Consider the following 17,996-nt stretch of genomic DNA (forward strand, 5'->3'; position numbering starts at 1 on the left):
GAGGCTTGCTAAACTCTCTCTCCTCTCTCTTCTCCCCCGGGGAAGGAAAGCTGGAGGGAAAGCCAGAAGCAATGAAAAAGCATTAGTTGCGGCACCTTGGGCCAATTTTTGAATGTCCTTCATTGACCTTGCGTGATAGAGTAGAAGCCGAACAGCAAGCTGTCTGTTTACCTTTACAGTTGGGAGTGGTATAGGGCAATGTTGTCCAATACATTAGCCACATGTTGATAATTGGGAATCCAGATGTGGCTAATTGCATGTTTGATTAGTAAATAAAAAGAATGAGTAACAGACACCATTGTTGGGCATGTGATCTCAATACTCGTATTCGCATAGTGTATGCGTGTGTACTTTAAGCTTTTTGTGCGTTTGTTGGTAAAACGGTAAGATGAAAAGCAGAGTCGCAAGTGTTTTTTGATCATTGTGTTACCGAATGGTGGTAGATGTTTAAGTAAATATACACGCAATGTACATTTACCTGTATTGTGAGAGTGTATATAAGGTGTTTTGTACTAAAATTAATGCATGTGGCTAAAACAATGTTGCCGTAGCCACACTTGTGGCTAGTCAGCAATTTCAGTGACAACACTGGTTTGTGATGTGAAACATGCCTAGCTGTACTCTGAACAGATACTTGCTGTTGACTGTAGATTACTAATGTCAATTTGTAGCTTCTTTCCTTGGCATATAGTGGTGAACTCAGTGCTGCTGATCTGCATTTGTTTTGCTAACTGTATAAATTTATTCACTGTTTGACAGGACAGGGTATGATGCATAGGAACAAAGCTTTAAAATTCCAGTCCCTAGGAACCAACAAAAAAGCTTTTTTTTTAAAATAAGAATTTGTAAAGCAGTAACAATACTTTCAGCAGTTATTCACCTTACGATGTTGCCTATATATCAATTAAAGATGTGGGCTTACAGCACAGTAAGCTGTCACCCGGATTTGCTCATAATTATAGTTTTTTTTTAAATAAAAAAAGTTGCTGTGAAGAGGTCATCTATTTGTGTGTCTAACTTGGTGATTGAGGCATGTGAACCGAGGCCTAGTTCCCTGAATACACTCTACAGGTGCTTTTACCTACTGGAATACCAGTGATTGCAGAAACGCAGGTCTCACTCATAAAAATGACCTAACCTCCGTACAGGCTACCCCAGCAAAGGTGCATTTTTTGTGTGTTGAATTCTACCATCAGAATAACCATCTACTCCTGTGGCCTGCTAAATACATTCTGCTGGGTCAGTGCATCAGCAAACTTGCATTGTGATGCAAAATGTCATGATGTGCACATGTTGATGCATGCCATCACCTCATTGTCACATTCCCAGATCAGCGTATTCCACATGCAAACTTTGGGTACATGGAAGTGTTATAAATGCAGGAGAGTTGCATTCTCTGCTCTGCTTGCTGTTACTCTCCTGAGACCCAAACGATAGATAAATGCCTTTTTTAAAAAAAATATCCAACAAAAGGTATTTACTATTAAGGCTACATGCTTGCAATTTTCTCCTTTTTAAGAAGAGCGAATGTGCTTTATGGAAGTGATTGTATATTTTCCTCATTTGCATTAAACTACATATGCAGGATGTAGTGGAACATAGCTGAATTTGGATCAGAACAGCACTTAAATAAAGGAATAATACAAGCCTTTCATTATAGGTCAGTTATGTACTTATTGAGCCTTGCAAATGTGTCTATGCAATCAAGCTGGGTATCCAGGTTTGTTTATACAAGCATTTGGTTGAATTCATTTCCATACGTGCCTAGACCAGTTTCATATTAAGACATCAGCTCTGTATATATGGGTGGGGTTTTGTGTTTCTTGGATCGATAATATTTTTGTAATTACTGTAATTTTAGATCCACACATTTAAAGTTCCCACCACAGCCGAGTTGCTTTTCTGGTAAACTGATAATAGCTTAAAAAAATTCTTATTCACGCTGGGGAATGGTTTCGCAGGTCACTGTGGCACTCTGGTACTTTACGAATGTGGCCATTCCTCATGCATATGAGGCTGGACAGAATGTGCTGGTGAGCTATCAGAGCTGAATCTGATTCGTTAAGTAACTGCACATATGTGCTTCTAGCAGAGTAGCTACGAGGCAGTCAAGAACAGGCTTATTCCTGCCCTTCTCTTTTCCCTCCCCTCACCCCAAGTACACCATCGCTGAGACCAGTTACATATCCTATGTTTCTCCAGCTGAAGTACATTCTAGGGACCTAGGCAGTATGATTCAATGACATTGTGTAATTGCCCTTAATACCATTATGTTGTACTGTTGTGGGGGGAGAAGAATGTTAATTTTAAATATGAACAAGATTTTCCAGTATTAGCCATTGTGAAGAAAATTAATTTTTCACAGTGGAGATCAATTTCAGAATTCTGTAATTGTATATTTATTCAGCTCGGCTCAATTCTTTACATTTGGTATTCAGCCAGTCACCAAGCTGGGATCCAGACTCCTGATCTCAGTCTCACTAGTGAAAACTTGAATGTAATTACAGTTCAGATAAAAATGTTGCACAGGATAGCTTCTTTAGCTTCTATGAACTATGCTGAATTGTGGGGCAAAGAAGTTTTAAAAATGTTTTCCTCTGAAAACACTTGTCAAATGAGATTCAAAGTTTGAAATCATAAAAAGTTAGCTTATTTCTAAACTGAGTCTTTTGGTATAAAACTGTCAATACTATCAGAAATCTATTTAGGTTGTAAGTCAGTTGAAACTGTACTTGCTGCCAGAGCACGGCACTGAAATTCTGAAGACCCATACATCAATTGTAGGTCGACATTCAGATGGATGCTCTGGAGTGATGTTTGTGAGAGCAAACAAAAACTATATTGTAGTTATGCATTATTCTTGGTGCTGCAGCATGACTAGCTGAATTTGCTAAATTATTGAAGTCTTAAAAAGGACCATTTGTGCCACTTCTGACTGTTCTACTAAAGTCACCGTTCAGAAAGACATTTTTTCTGTTATCTAAAATGAAGTTACTAACACACGTTCTTCATTTGTCCAAACTCTAAGAACCAGTAGAAACATAAAGGAGTAAACTTGCTTGATTTGCTAAAGCTGGTTGCTGTTTTCCTGGTTACTGGTCTGAGTGACTCCAGCAAGGGAATAGTGCTAGCTGCATGAGACCAGCATCAGGAACCAGCAATGCTAGCACAACACTGAAAAGCAACTAACAGCTCATGATTGACAGACCTCACCTAGCCATCTTCTCACAGCATCTGTCAACCCCTGCTCTCTAGAAATGTATCTAATTGTCTCTTGAATCTAATATTGCTTGTTTCAAAGGCCTTCTTTGCTAACTTATTCCAAAATTTATTGCACTGTGGCTGAAAAAGTTAACCAGCTTTCTTTCTTGCACCTAATTTCCTAAATGTTTAACTTGTATTCACTTGTCCACCATGTCAGTAATGTCTTTGTCTTTGAATAACTGCAAGACGCTTAGTTAAACTTGACCTCCTTTTCCTGAATCCGTTCTGTCTTATTTTCCATCACTAATTTTGCCTCCTTGTTTAATTTCTCAGGCATTAACTCCTTCCTGTGATACAATTCCTCAGCCATCAGTCACTTTCAGATACCTTTGCCAAGTGGCCGTTATTTGTGTATGACCCTTGATGGTGAGTTAATGCCTATTTGACTACAGGCAACATCAGAACTGAGCCCAGTGTTGTCTTCACCCAACATCTGCATGTGCACACTACCAGCAGGGATCGCTTAATAGTGATCCAGAGCAAGAACTTTCCCATTTCCCCCCCACCCCCAAACCTGGCAGAGGGAGAAAGTGGGTGGGCAAGACAGAATACAGCACTTCTGTAGTTGCTCACACTTGCGAGCTGTAGTGTTTTTTACTAAGTTATACTTTCCCCGTATTTTACATAGATCTCTCAAAATCACTTCAAGGACTTTCCCTGCAAGTGACAAACTTACTGGTTTATAGTTTGAATACCATATGCCTCTCAACCCTTTTTTAAATGATAGAATGATCATGACTACTTTCTGATCCTCAAGAATCTCTCCTACATTTAGCAAGCCTGCAAAATTTTCAGTTAAACATTGATAATTTCAGCTCCATCCACTTTTATTACTCATGGTTGCAAGTTGTCTGGACCAAGAATTGGCATTTACGTGGATTAAATGTGAAGGAAAATAATTGACTAAAATTATTTCCTTATCAACTAAATGAAAATTTATTATGAAGATCAAAACTTGAGACAAATTTGAGAAATAAATGAATTTGAAACTAAAATTGAATTATTTTTAGGACTTGTACAATGCTTCTCAGTAGTCTACAACTTTTGGAACAGATGTTGGAAATTGCAACAGATGAATAAAGTCTGAGTTGTCATTCAAAACTCAGTTTATTATTTCTTCTGTCAGTTGTGAGAGGAGTGAAACAACAATTATAACTTTTTTTTTAAACAAATTTTGGGGGAAAATCCTGAAAAGACTCCTCAAAAATTACATTTTTGACTAACCCTTTTTCACTGGAACTAAAATGAGCTATGACTAAAATTTGACAAACCACTTAGCTAAAGCTAAAACTAAATTTCTTCTGAAAACTATACATAAAACTAGACAAAAACTTGAGGTTCAGAAACTAGATTAAAATTTAAAATAAAAATGCTTCAAGAACTAAAATCACTGCCTAGTGTATTTTAGGAGCGTCTACCCTTTTTATTCATTGTTAATTTGCATACTGTAGCTTCTTTACAGCTGTCTGGGAAATCTGATATCTGATAGCCTTCAACCCATGGGGAATTTGAAGCTATAGCACTGACAAAATAAACTCCTCAAAATTCTATTGGCAATTTTTGTACTATTTTGTATACTTCTTGTTTTTGGAGAATGAGTAATAGTGTAAAATTGTGCACAGTAGGTATAGCATTCCTCATTCTTTGGAAGAAATTCAACCTCTACACACTAATAACAACTTGCATTTGTGCAGTAACTTTAACCCAAAAAAATGTCCACTAAGCACAGGAGAAAGATAGACTGAGCGGGAGAGGACTTGGGAGAGCTGGCACTCAAAGGTAAGTTTTGAGGGGGCTTTCAAGGTAAAGACAGAAGTGGCAAAATGAAGGTGGGGGGGAGAGATGCAAGATAGTAGAGTAGGTATCTTGGAAGAGAAAGTAAGCTTTAGATATATAGGAAATAAAGAAATAGAAAGGTTGAAAGCAATTGATCAAGGTAAGATAGTAAAGAAGAAATCAGGACGGGGAAAGCAAAAAAAGGAGAAATTGCTAAACCTAAGGAATCCAAACTGAAATGTATGTATGTTAATGCACAGAGTATAAGAACCAGAAATGGGAACTACGGTCATTGCTATTATGTCATGCTTTTCTATTTTAATCAACAACTGAAACCTGACTGCAGCTGAGTTAGGATTGGCAATTAATATAACTTTCAGGAGAAATAAGGAAGGAAGAGAGAGGAGGGGTAGCAATATTAGACTATATTAATTGAGCATGAAATTTGTAGATAAAGTAGAGAAGCATGAGTTTTTTTATTTATATATTTATTATATATATATATAAAAAAAAAACTGAAAATATAATGAAGAATAGTCAGCATGGATTTCAAAAGGGAAGGTTAGGCTTGACCAACCTTAATGGACTCTTTGAAGAAGTAACAGAAAGGGTAGATAAGGGTAATGCAGTAGGTGTAATATATTTTGGGTTTTCAAAAGGCCTTTGATAAGGTACCGCATAATAGACTCATGACTAAGGTTAGAGCATGTGGAGTTGGGACAGAATGGATAGCAAGCAGGCTGTAAAACAGAAAGCAGAGAGTAGGGGTTAAAGGTAGTTACTCAGACTGGCCAAAGGTGGGGGAATGGTGTTCCACAAAGATTGGTGCTGGAACCATTGTTGTGTCACCATTTACATAAACAATTTGGACTCAAAAATCGGAAGCACAATTTCAAAATTTGCAGACGACACAAATTAGGGGTATAGTTAATACTGAGGAAGACTGCTACAAAACATAGCAAGACATTAATAAACTTGCAGAATGGGTGTGTAATTGGCAAATTAATTTCAATATAGACAGGTGTGAGGTGGTACATTTTGGTAGGAAGAAAAAGGAGGCCACATACTCCTTGGAAAATATAAGTCTAAATGGGGTAGAGGAGCAGATTGTTCTGGGGGTACTGAAACACAAATCACGAAGTAGCGATGTAGGTTAATAAAGCCATTTAAAAAAAATAGCAAACCAAGCACTGGGGTTCATTTCTAGAGGGATAGAATTGAAAAGCAGAGAAGTTATGTTAAACTTGTATAGAACCTTGGTGAGACCACGCTTGGAGTACTGGTCTCCATATTATAAAAAGGATATAGAGGCTCTGGAGAAGGTACAAAAAAAAGATTTGCTCAGATGATACTCTAACTGAGAGGTTATACCCATCAGGAAAGGCTGAACAGGCTGGGGCTCTTTTCTGTAGAGAAGAGAAGACTAAGGGGTGACCTGATAGAAGTCTTTATGATTATGAAAGGTTTGATAGAGTAAATGTAGAGAAGATGTTTCCAATTGTGGGAGAGACCAGAACTAGGGGCCATAAATGTAAGAGAGTCACTAATCCAATAGGGAATTTAGAAGAAACTTCTTTACCCAGAGAGTAGTTAGAATGTGGAACTCTAGGAGTAGCTGAGGTGACTGACATAGAAGCATTTAAGGGGAAGCTAGATAAACAAGAGGGAGAAAGGAATTGAAGGATATGCTGATAGGGTTAGATGAAGTAGGGGGGAAGGAGTCGCGTGTGGAGCATAAACACCTGCATGGACCTGTTAGGCCGAATGGCCTGTTTCTGTGCTGTACATTCTATTTAATTCTATGTAAAAAGTTATAATTGTGAGATTTTAATTATTATAATATTGTGATTGAGAAAATGTTGTGAAAAAGGAGTTTTTTTAGATTTCTCCGTCAACGTTTGGTGCTTCAACAATGAAGTAAGTGCCTTTTGACTTGGGGAAGCAGGGCAAGTAGTTGACCTAATAAGTAGGGGTACGTTTGGGAAATGGTGACCACAATATAATTCAGTTCATTGTAATAATAGAAAAAGAAAAGAACAAGGATATTTCACTGATTGATTGGAAAAAAGCAGATTACAGTAAGATTTAAAAAAAAAAGGAACTTGAGCAGGTCAAATGGAAGGAAAATTGGCCATTGGAACTGTAGATCAGAAATGGGAAATATTTAAACAAGAGATGGAAAAGGGTACAAATCAAGTATATTTCAATAAAGAAAAAAGAGACTGTATGGAAGACTGAAGTTCCCTGGATAGAAAGGGAGATTAGATTAAATTTGAAACTTGCAAAAAGAATATAGTGTATTGTGCAGAGAAGGACAAATATAAAGATTGTAGAAAAGCTACAAAAAGGAAGATTTGAAGGACTGAGGGTGTTTGAGAGAAAATTAGCAAAACAATGCAATTAAAAAGGTTTTCTACGTATATTAGTGGTGGAAGGATAATTAATATAACGGGGTCACTAATTAGATGAAACAAGTGAACTTGTGGCGAGTGATATAATGGGAGGGACACTAAATATGTACTTTGCCTAAATTTGCATACTGGAAATGATTATTGGGAATGCAGAACATCTAGAGGAGCAAAGGGATCCAGGGGTACAGATACACATCACTAAAAGTAGTGACGCAGGTTAATAAGGCGATTTAAAAAGGCAAATCAAGCACTAGGGTTCATTTCTGGAGGAATAGAATTGAAAAGCAGAGAAGTTATGTTATACTTGTATAGAAGCTTGGTTAGACTGCACGGAGTACTGCGCACCGATCTGGTCTCCATATTATAGAAATAATATAGAGAAATTGTAGAGAGTGCAAAAAGGATTCACAAGGATGATAACAGAACTAAGAGGATATACTTGTCAGGAAAGGCTGAACAGGCTGGGGCTCTTCTCTAGAAAAGACTGAGGGGTAACATGATAGAGGTCCATAAGATAAATAGAGTTTGATAAGAGTCGAGGTAGAGAAAATGTTTCCACTTATGGGGAGTCCAAAACTACAGGTCATAAATATAAAATAGTCGTTAATAAATTGAATAGGGAATTCAGGAGGAACTTCTTTACCCAAAGAGTGGTAAGAATGTGGAACGCACTACCACAAGGAATAGTTGAGGCGACTACCATAGGTGCATTTAAGGGGAAACTAGATAAGCACCTGAAGGAGAGAGGAATAGAAGGGTACGCTGATGAGCCTCCTCCCTCCCTAATCTAACCCCGTGTGGAGCAGAGACCTCCACCAAAGGCCAATTAGTTGGGCCGAATAGCCTGTTTCAATGCTGTAGTTTGGATGTAACTCAATCGTAAGACTCTTAGTAGAGGTTGTTCTTCAAAGACAAAGGGTGCTAAAAAAGTTACTTGCACTTAAGGTAAACCGATTACAGGGACCCTGTGGTTTACATCTGAGGATCCTGAGGGACACTAGGGACGAAATAGCATAAGCTGTGGCTAATTTTCCGAACTTTTGTGGAGAGGTGGTAAATACGAGGCCCCTCTTCAAAAAAGGAGTTGGGGATCATCCAGGAAATTATAGGACAATTAGTTTTACGTCAGTTAGTGGTAAACTCTGGTAGTTTATAATATGGATTAACATACCTAAGTGCTTGGAGAAATCGGTTTTCATCAGAGTTAGTAAACACAGATTTGCAAAGGACATGTTGATAAAAGTTTTAGAATTGTTTAAGTAAACAATGGAGAGGCTAGATAAAGAAAATGCAGTGGATATGATTTATGTAGATTTTCAAAAAGCGTTTGATAAGGTACCACAATAGATTTATGGCAAAGATAATGATGCATGGAATTGAGTGAAATATGGCTACATGGATAGAGATGGTTAGAGAACAGATTACAAAGGGTTGGGGTTAAGGGAAGTTTCTTGGACTGGAGCAATGTGGTGTTTCGTAGTTTTTGTTGGGTTGCTCTGGACTTGGGAATTAAGGGAACGATATTGAAATTTGCCGATGACACCAAGTGACAAATTGTCACAAGGAACATGAAACATTGAGAGCATAGATAGGCTAGTGGGATGGACAGATAGGTGGCAGCTTTAGCTCAGTGCAAAAGTAATACATTTTAGAAGAAAGAGTAGAGTAAGGAAGCATATCTCAAGTGGTAAAATTTTTAATCAAGTAGAGGAGTCGAAGGACTTTGGTGTGCAGATACATAGGTCATTTATAGGCTGCACTGCAAGTAGGACTTAAAGAAAAGTCAAATAGACTCTTGGGTTTTTAATCTTAGAAGCCATGGGTGCAAAAGCGAGGAGATAATAAACTTGTACAAGCCCTAGCTGGAGTATTGTATACAGTTTTGGACAGCTCATTATAGGAAGGATATAAAAGCAATGGAAATGGGACATCTTGGATGACTAGAATGTTACCAGGGATTGAGGGGGTTACAGTTACGAAGAGAGACTTGAGAAGTTGGGGTCCTTTTTTACTGGAGTAGGTTGAGGGGGTCACCTGATAGAGGTGTGGAAAGTTATGATGGGGTGCGTATGATAATTTCTAGTGGTTGGTAAGATGGTAATGAGAGGGCATAAACTTAAAACAGAGTGTGTGGGGGGGGGTTGGTTATTAAGAAAAAAATTCTGTTACACAGGGTGATTAGAGTGTTGCATTCTCTGCCACAAGCTATTGTTGACATTGTTCATAAGTACTTTCAAAAGAGAATTAGATAGTTATGAGTGACCATTGGTGTGTGATTAGAATAGGCGGCTTATGTGAAGAAATACATTGGTTTGGACATGATGAGCCGAATGGCCTATTTGTGTGCTGAGGCATTCTGTTCTATTATGTAAAAATTCTGCAAGTTATTTTTTAACCATTTAATAAACCTTGAATCTGATTGAAGATCCAGAAGTATGAATGAAACCCTGACTTTTTTCTTCAAACATAGTTTGGACTACATTTTGTTAGAGATTGAATGCAAAATTAATTTCATGGGGAGAGTTGCTTGAAAAGTTTGTGTTGAGGCTTTTCCTTTCATGTCTGTATGGAAGCAAAATGTATATATATTACAGAATTATCTATGGGATGCATTGTTTTAGTACATAAGAGTTAGCTTTTGTTAACCTTTTAAGTGAATAATGTAATATACAGTATGTTACTTAATACTAGGGGATGGGAGATAAAAGCCGTAATTAAATGAATGTTAATCAGTATCCCATGGTTCACTGGAGTAGAGAAGGCTAAGGGAGGATTTTTTTTTTATTCGTTCATGGGATGTGGGTGTCTCTGGCAAGGCCAGCATTTATTGCCCATCCCTAATTGCCCTTGAGAAGGTGGTGGTGAGCCGCCTTCTTGAACTGCTGCAGTCCGTGTGGTGACGGTTCTCCCACAGTGCTGTTAGGAAGAGAGTTCCAGGATTTTGACTCAGTGACGATGAAGGAACGGTGATGTATTTCTAAGTCTAATAGAAGTGTTTTGAAAGGGTTTGAGCGGGTAAATAATGAAAGGTTATTTCATTGGTTGGTGAATTAGGAAGAGGGATGCATAAATTTAGGATTAGCACTAGGACTGTAAAGGGAGAGGTTAGAAGGATTTTTTTCACACAAAGGATATTAGAATATGAAATGTATCAATGTTATATTGTAGCCAACTCAATAACAAAATTTATGGTAAACATAAGAAAAATATTGACAGGTAATGAGGGAGCAGGGAAATGGGGGTAGAGTAGGTTAGATAGCTCCGACGCGGACATAGGATTTGCATGTTGGGCTAGGTAACCTCCTCCCTCCAGAAACAGAAAATTTCACTTAGAATTATTACTTGTATATTCTTAAAAACTTATATTGTAATTGGCTTGTAGAGGTTTAACTGATAGTTAATAACAACATCTTGCATTTATATAGTGCCTTTAACATAGTAAAACATCCCAAGGTGCTTAACTTCTTCGCTTACCTTTGGCTTTCACTGCTGATGCATTTGGAATGTAGTAATAGTTGGTTTATATACCTTAATTTATTTTTTCGCGTTGACTATCGTTACATTTAATACAGAACTGCCATTTCAGATATTCATCCACACATGTCAGATTGGGCCATTACTATTTTTGGATGCATTATTGAAATACCTGTCAATCTTGAGGCTAGTAGTTCTGCTAGGCAGTGTTTCATTGGTAAATGCTTTTTACTTTGCCTCCAGCAATTCTAAAAATAATTGAGCAGAACAAGAAGTGAAAACAGCTTTGATTAATGTGCTGTGGAAACCATAAGCAAAAGCTGCCTTGCTTCTCGTAAAGAAATCTTTGAAAGGAGTTGTTAGAGTAATTTTCCTCAATCCAGTGCACCTGGTCATCAGTTCTATTTTCATAAATCGTTAGAACAGCTCATTTATCGTACATAGAAATATTCCTTTGGGAAGGAAAAGAGTGATTCCCCAGGTCGGAAATAGCCCTTCCAAGTTTGTATGCAAAGTAGGAGATTAAGAATGGGCAAGAGGGAGGGAATAGGAATGTCTGACACAATGCCTAATATAAAGAATGTATAGACACTCTGAAGGGATAGTTAATAGTTTTGGCATTTTATGACTAATTTTTATATATATATTTACACTAAACAGCAGGCAGGCGATAACAGAATATAATCTACGCAGCTTCTACCTTTTCATCTGTGAATGTATACGGAGGTGGTTCATGGAGAGGTTGGGAAAACCTTGGAGATATGGAGCAGATAGAAAAATGGGTCACCTTGATGAATCATTTTTTTTTCAAAATGGTGATAAGTATTTGAGAGTAGCTAAAGATTTTTGCAATTCCTGCACTAAAAAGAGTAATGTGTGTGTGTGTGTGGATTTAAGGTCAGCTGGTCAAATTCTTAATTCTCCTTCAACACTGGCTCCATTCCAGACCACTCTGAGGTTAACCAATGCTGATAACATCTCTGAATGCAGTCTGTGTCCTGTTGTGTGCCATGGGAAATTGAGGCAACTTCTGGTTAGTGTTGATGTTCCAAGAATTGGAAAGAATAAATTCCAAAGTATAAACATATGCTTAAATGAAATTGGTGTGTTTTTGATTTGCTGTTACTCTGGTTTTCATATGGTTGGATGCTTTCTGGAAATGGATTGTTGGCACATATAGAACGTCTTTTACTCATGAAAACAGATGACAAACAGCTTTTGCTGGAAACCAGAGACCAGCATTTTATTTAAAACATTTTAGTCTACTCAATATCTACAGTGAAATTTTAGTGAGGATCACTTCTGTCATGTTCTTTGTGAAAGTAACTGCATTCTTAAGGTAGTATTTTAACGTCTCTACATTAAAAATGCAGGTTAAGCTTCTCCAGCATTCAGTAGGTAAAGGCACCACGTAACTCAGCTGTGCAGCACAGCACAGCCCAGTTTCTGTTGTACCTTCACCAGGTTGGCACCTAATTTTCAGGTACTGCTAGTGCTGCTCCAGTGTGTGATGGTCACTCCTACCTATACCGTAACTGACAGATGCTTTTGCGACGGATAGATTGGTGAGGACGAGGTCAAGTAGGTTATTCCCTTGTGTTGGTTCTCAACCTGCCACAAGCCCAGTCTGGCAGCCTGTCCTTCAGGGCTTGGCCAGCTCAGTCAGTGGTGGCATTACCAAGCCACTCTTGACCATGGACATTGAAGTCCCCAACCCAGAATATATTCTGTGCCCTTTCTATCCTCAGTGCTTTCTCCAACGGTGGTCCAACATGGATGAGTACTGACTCATCAGTTGAGGGAGAGCAGTAAGTGGCAATCAGCAGGAGATTTTCATGCCCATGTTTGACCTGAAGCCATGAGAGTCAGTGTTGAGGACCCTCAGGGTGACTCCCACCTGACTGTATACCATTGTCCTCCCAACTCTGGTGGATATGTCCTGTCTCACCAGCAGTATGTATCGGTGTGACAGGACCTACCCAGGGATGGTGATGAAGGCGTCTCATTCTGAGAGTGCAGCTATGTCCGGCTGTTGCGTGACTACATTGGACAGCGATTCCAACTTCAGCACCAGTCCCCACATGTCAGCAAGGAAGACTTTATAGGATTGATTGGACTGGTTGTGTCTTCATTCTGTCCTAATTCGATGCCTAGGTTGCAGTCAAGTGGTCTGTCTGGTTTTCTTACTTTTTGTAGCAGTTTGGTACAACTGAGTGGCTTGCTAGGCCACTTCAGAGGGTAGTTAAGAGTCAACCACATGGGTGTTGGACAAGAATCACATATCAGAACGGGTGTGGTCGGAGGTTTCCTTCCCTAAAGGACATTGGTGAACCAGTTGGGGTTTTACGATAATCTGGCAACTTCATGGTCACCTTTGCTGATACTAACTCTTTATTCCAGATTGATGTATTTATTCACATTTAGTTATTTATATATTTATTGCTGAATTCAAATTCTCAAACTGCCATGGTGGGATTTGAACACTCGTTCTCTGGATTATTAGTCCAAACCTCTGGATTAATAGTCCAGTTGCATAACCAGTACACTTCCATACCCTAAATATCATATCAACAAGTGTTGATAGATGTCAAGAATTCTGCTGGTGGTGGTTGTAAGGCTGTTACGTGTTTCTTGGACTAATTCTGACTATACTGGCACTCTGTCACAAATTGTGTGTGTTTAGGTATGTTTCAGAACACTGATTTATTTTTGTCTTTGCGTGATGATCTTCAAATCCAACTCTAGACTAACTGGTATCAATTTTTCATTATTTTTAATTCCAAATGCTCATCAGTCATCTGTATAGTTCATCTTGCCCAGTGTTGTTGGGAGTTTTGACTCTGGAAATCTGATGTATAATTTATTGAAATCATTAGATTCATTTTTTTCCCCAGATGTGTGCAATATACAATAGTAAAACTATTTTGCATTTTCTTGAACTATCTAATGAATTTCTTGACCCATCTGCAGTATTTAATCCCCTTTTATTGGTATTAGTTACACAAGATGTTTGAAGTTGTATTGATTTGAATTGTATGTCTGCTGCTGTTAGCTTACAGGAAACCAAATTCAGGCCAATTAGCAAGTTCTGTACCTGTTTTCTTTGAAACTGATCATGACCCTAGATTGATACGCATTTTTATGAGTCTGGAGTTTGTAATTCAGTAATGAAGGATTGCTATTAATTCATGATTTTACAAGCATGCAAAGCACGTTGGTGAAAGTTGATGCAATTTGTTATCTACAAATTAGTTACATTCTTGTATTTTAGCTTGGTACACTTGAAAGGAAAATGAGAGAATTCTTGATTGTAGCATCTTTGGGAGTAGTATTAAATCCACAGTATCACTTCTGTACAAAGGAAATGAAATTATGGAATCCAGGCTATAAGATCAGAACTCCATTAAATGGCTAATGTACAATTGACAAAAATGGTATTTATATTTATTCTTGAATCATAAGTGTTTCTACCTCACTGGCATATATCCATTTCAAATTAATGCATTGACTCAAGTGATATATTTGTATTTATCCTGGTAGAACTCTAAAACATGTATGTATGAAAAACGCTATGTTAGTTTGCAGCTAAAAATCTAATCTATTCACGTAGCCTCACTGATTCTATAAAAAGGATAAATTTATTGCATGATTAGTAACAATCTTCCCATCACATGCCATTCGCACTCCTCTCAGTTCATCTTGAGTTGCATTTATAGTGCAGCTCTCTTTGGAGAGCAAGTTAACTGTTTCACACTCCCACACTTACCAGTAGATAGTGCAGCCGATCTCCCTGTGCTCTGAGAACTTGTTATTCCGTGTGTGCGCAAACTGGCTGTGATATTTGGCTGGTGCATGTGTATAAAATAGCGATGCCATGATCTACTAAGACAGAACAGCCACATACGTGTGTGGTGATGCAGCTTTACTGGTTCCAGGGAAACTGGTGACGGTAGGGAATCCCCAGTTTAAAAAACACAGGCATTCATCGTCGCCAGTCTAAAAAAAAATCGAGTAAGTTTACCTCCATTTTGCTAGCAGCTGCACTAAGTTAGTGGCTAAAGGCCAACATAAAAGCTGCTTTAGAGTTGTAGATATGCTAGGTAGATTATGCTAAAGACTATCTTAATGTATATTGATGATCTAGTTACTTTCGATATTCAGCTTTCGAGTAGAGATCCATGTAATTTTTTAAACCACTTTCTAACACTATTGTGTCCTATTCTGGGCACCACACTTTAGGAAGGGTGCAGAGGAGATTTACTGGAATGGTACCACAGATGAAAGACTTCAGTTACGTGGAGAGACTAGAGAAACCGGGGTTGTTCTCCTTGGAGCAGAGATGGTTATGGGGAAATTTGAGAGGTGTTCAAAATCATGAAGGGTTTTGATAAGAGTAAATAAGGAGAAACTGTTTACAGTGGCAGAAGGATCTGCCACCAGAGGACACAGGCTTAAGGTAATTGGCAAAAGAACCAGAGGCGACATGTGGGGAGGAAAAAAAAATGATGCAGTAAGTTATGGTCTGGAATGCACTACCTGAAAGGGTGGAGGAAGCAGATTCAGTAATAACTTTCAAAGGGGAATTGGATAAATACTTGAAGGTGAAAAAATTGCAGGGCTATGGGGAAAGAGCAGGGGAGTGGGACTAATTGGATAGCTCTTTCAAAGAGCCGGCACAGACATGATGGGCCGAATGGCTTCCTTCTGTGCTGTATAAGTCTATAATTTGTGGGGGATGCCCTTTGTAAGCCTGTGGGTTCTTTTTCTGAAATGGCACACTGGGGAACAGTTAACCCATCCCAACTGCATGTTTGTAAAAACTTCTAAGCTTTAGTATTTGTATCTTTTTTTACTGGTCCAAAATGTTTATGCATTAATTCTTTATTACAGTAGTTCTAGTTGTTTTAAATGTTTAGTGTATTCAATAGAGAGGAGAAATTTCCACAAGTTGTGTTGTAAGACTTAGAATACAGTCCTCTATTTGTAAATGTTTCTAGTTTTTCATATTTTGTGACGTTTGTAAAGGGTAGGTCATGTCAACGAACCTAATTAAATTTTTGAGGAAGTAGCTAAAGTAGTAGACAGGGATGTAGTTTATATGGACTTCCGAAGGCATTTGATAAGGTTCCACATAAAAGAAGGCATGGAATTGAAGGCAAATTATTGACCTGGTTCGGAGATTGGTTCAGTGGTAGAAGACCGAGAGTAGGGATGATGGGTTTATACTCGAATAGGAAGGAAGTGACTAGTGGTGTCCCACGCGGATCTGTGCTGGGCCTCAACTATTCATTATTTATTAATGACTTAGATAACACAATAGAGAGCCATATATCCAAGTTTGCCGGTAGCATAGTAAGTAGAGTAGATGGGATTATAAAATTACAAAGAGACATTGATAGATTAAGTAAGTGGGCAAAACTGTAGTAGATGGATTTCAATGCAGGTAAGTGTGAGGTCATCCATTTTGGAACAAAAAAAGAATAGATTTGAGTTTTTTAAATGGTGAAAAGCTAGGAACAGTGGGGGTCCATGTACACAGATCACTAAAATGTAGTGGTCAGGTACAAAAAAAAATCCAAAAGTCGAATGGAATGTTAGCCACTATATAGGGAGGGCTAGATTATAAACGGGAGGAAATTTTGATACAGCTACACAAAGCCCCAGTTAGACCAAATCTGGAGTGCTGTGTACAGTTCTGGGCACTGCTCCTTAGAAAGGATACATTGGCCTTGGAAGCAGTGCAGTGCTGAATGTTAGCAGGGCTCCAAGGGTTAGATTAAGAGGATAGATTACATTAACTAGGGTTGTTTTCCCTGTAATATAGAAAGTTAAGGGGTGATTTGAGGTTTTAGGATTTTGAAAGGAATTGATCGGGTAGATGAAGAGAAACTTTTTCCACTGGTGGGGGAGTCTGGGACAGGGGGACATAACCTTAAAATCAGAGCCAGGCCATTCAGGGCAGAAGTTAGAAAACACTTCACACGGTTGGTAGAAGTGTGGAACTCTCCCATAAAAAGCAGTAGATGCTAGCTCAGTTAATAATTTTAAATCTGAGATCGATAGATTTTTGCTAGCCAAGGGTATTACGGGATATGGATCTAAGGCGGGTGGATGGAGTTAGGATACAGATCAGCCACGATTTCATGGAATGTCTGAACAGGCTCAAGGGGCTGAATGTCCTAATCGTCGTCCTATGTTCCTACCACCTCTGGGTAAGAAGGTTGTGGGTTTGAACCCCAGACCAAGAGTTTAGTGCATAATCTAGGCTGACATTTTAGTGCAGTACTGAGGGTGCATTGCACTGTCGGAGATGCTATTTTGCAGATGAGACTTCAAACTGAGATCCCCTCTGCTCTTTCAGGTGGACATAAAAGATCCTATGTCACTACTCGAAGAGGAGGAGGGGAGTTCTCCCGGTATCCTTCAATAACACATAGATTATCTAGTCATTTATCTCACTGCTGTTTTTGGGACTTTGGATGCAAATTAGCTGCCACGTTTCCTACATTACAACAGTGACTATACTTCAAAAGTACAGTCCCTACTGCTTATAGCGGGCGCGTTCTTCTGAATGCGATTTGCCCGTTATGTGCGATCGTCGGCATATGGCAGTGCTAAGAATGTTGACGTCGCTCATCAGCGTCCACAGCTGCTTGAACGAGCCTCCTTACTGCCGGATCCTGGACCTGACCAAGATTTCTGAGCTCTGCAGTGCCAATCTCGCCCAGGCCATCATCAGGAAACTGGTGGAGCAGGGAGCAGGACAACCATTTAAGCATCCCAAACACCTCATTAGGGCACTAAATTTCAGCTGCTGGAATTGTTGTGCATGAAGTGTTATTTTTGTAAAAACATGGATCAGTTTTTTTTTGTGTGTGTGTGTGTGTACTTCACTCATACACACTCGGGCATAGTGGTTATGTTAGTGGACTAGTAATCCAGAGGCCTGGACTAATAATCCAGAGTCATGAGTTCAAATCCCGCCACGGCAGCTGGGGAATTTAATTTCAATTAATTAAATAAAATCTGGAATAAAAAAAATCTAGTATCCGTAATGGTGGCCATGAAACT

The 17,996-nt window shown here is 38.7% G+C and overlaps 1 protein-coding gene across 10 annotated transcripts in view; it reads left to right on the forward strand.

Moving 5' to 3' along the window:
• The window catches only part of hdac4 (histone deacetylase 4), a 408,670-nt gene that overhangs the window by 160,294 nt on the left and 230,380 nt on the right, over positions 1-17,996 (forward strand). For 2 of the 10 annotated variants that reach the window (XM_067987948.1, XM_067987949.1), the window contains exon 2: positions 3,538-3,630. The exons of the other annotated variants lie outside the window; for them this stretch is intronic. In XM_067987948.1, coding sequence (XP_067844049.1) covers positions 3,618-3,630 — 13 coding nt within the window. In that variant the 5' untranslated portion in view covers positions 3,538-3,617. The remainder of the gene's footprint in view (positions 1-3,537; positions 3,631-17,996) is intronic. 10 annotated transcript variants of the gene reach the window in all.

Source organism: Heptranchias perlo, chromosome 7 (assembly GCF_035084215.1).
Source record: "Heptranchias perlo isolate sHepPer1 chromosome 7, sHepPer1.hap1, whole genome shotgun sequence".
NCBI lineage: Eukaryota > Metazoa > Chordata > Chondrichthyes > Hexanchiformes > Hexanchidae > Heptranchias > Heptranchias perlo.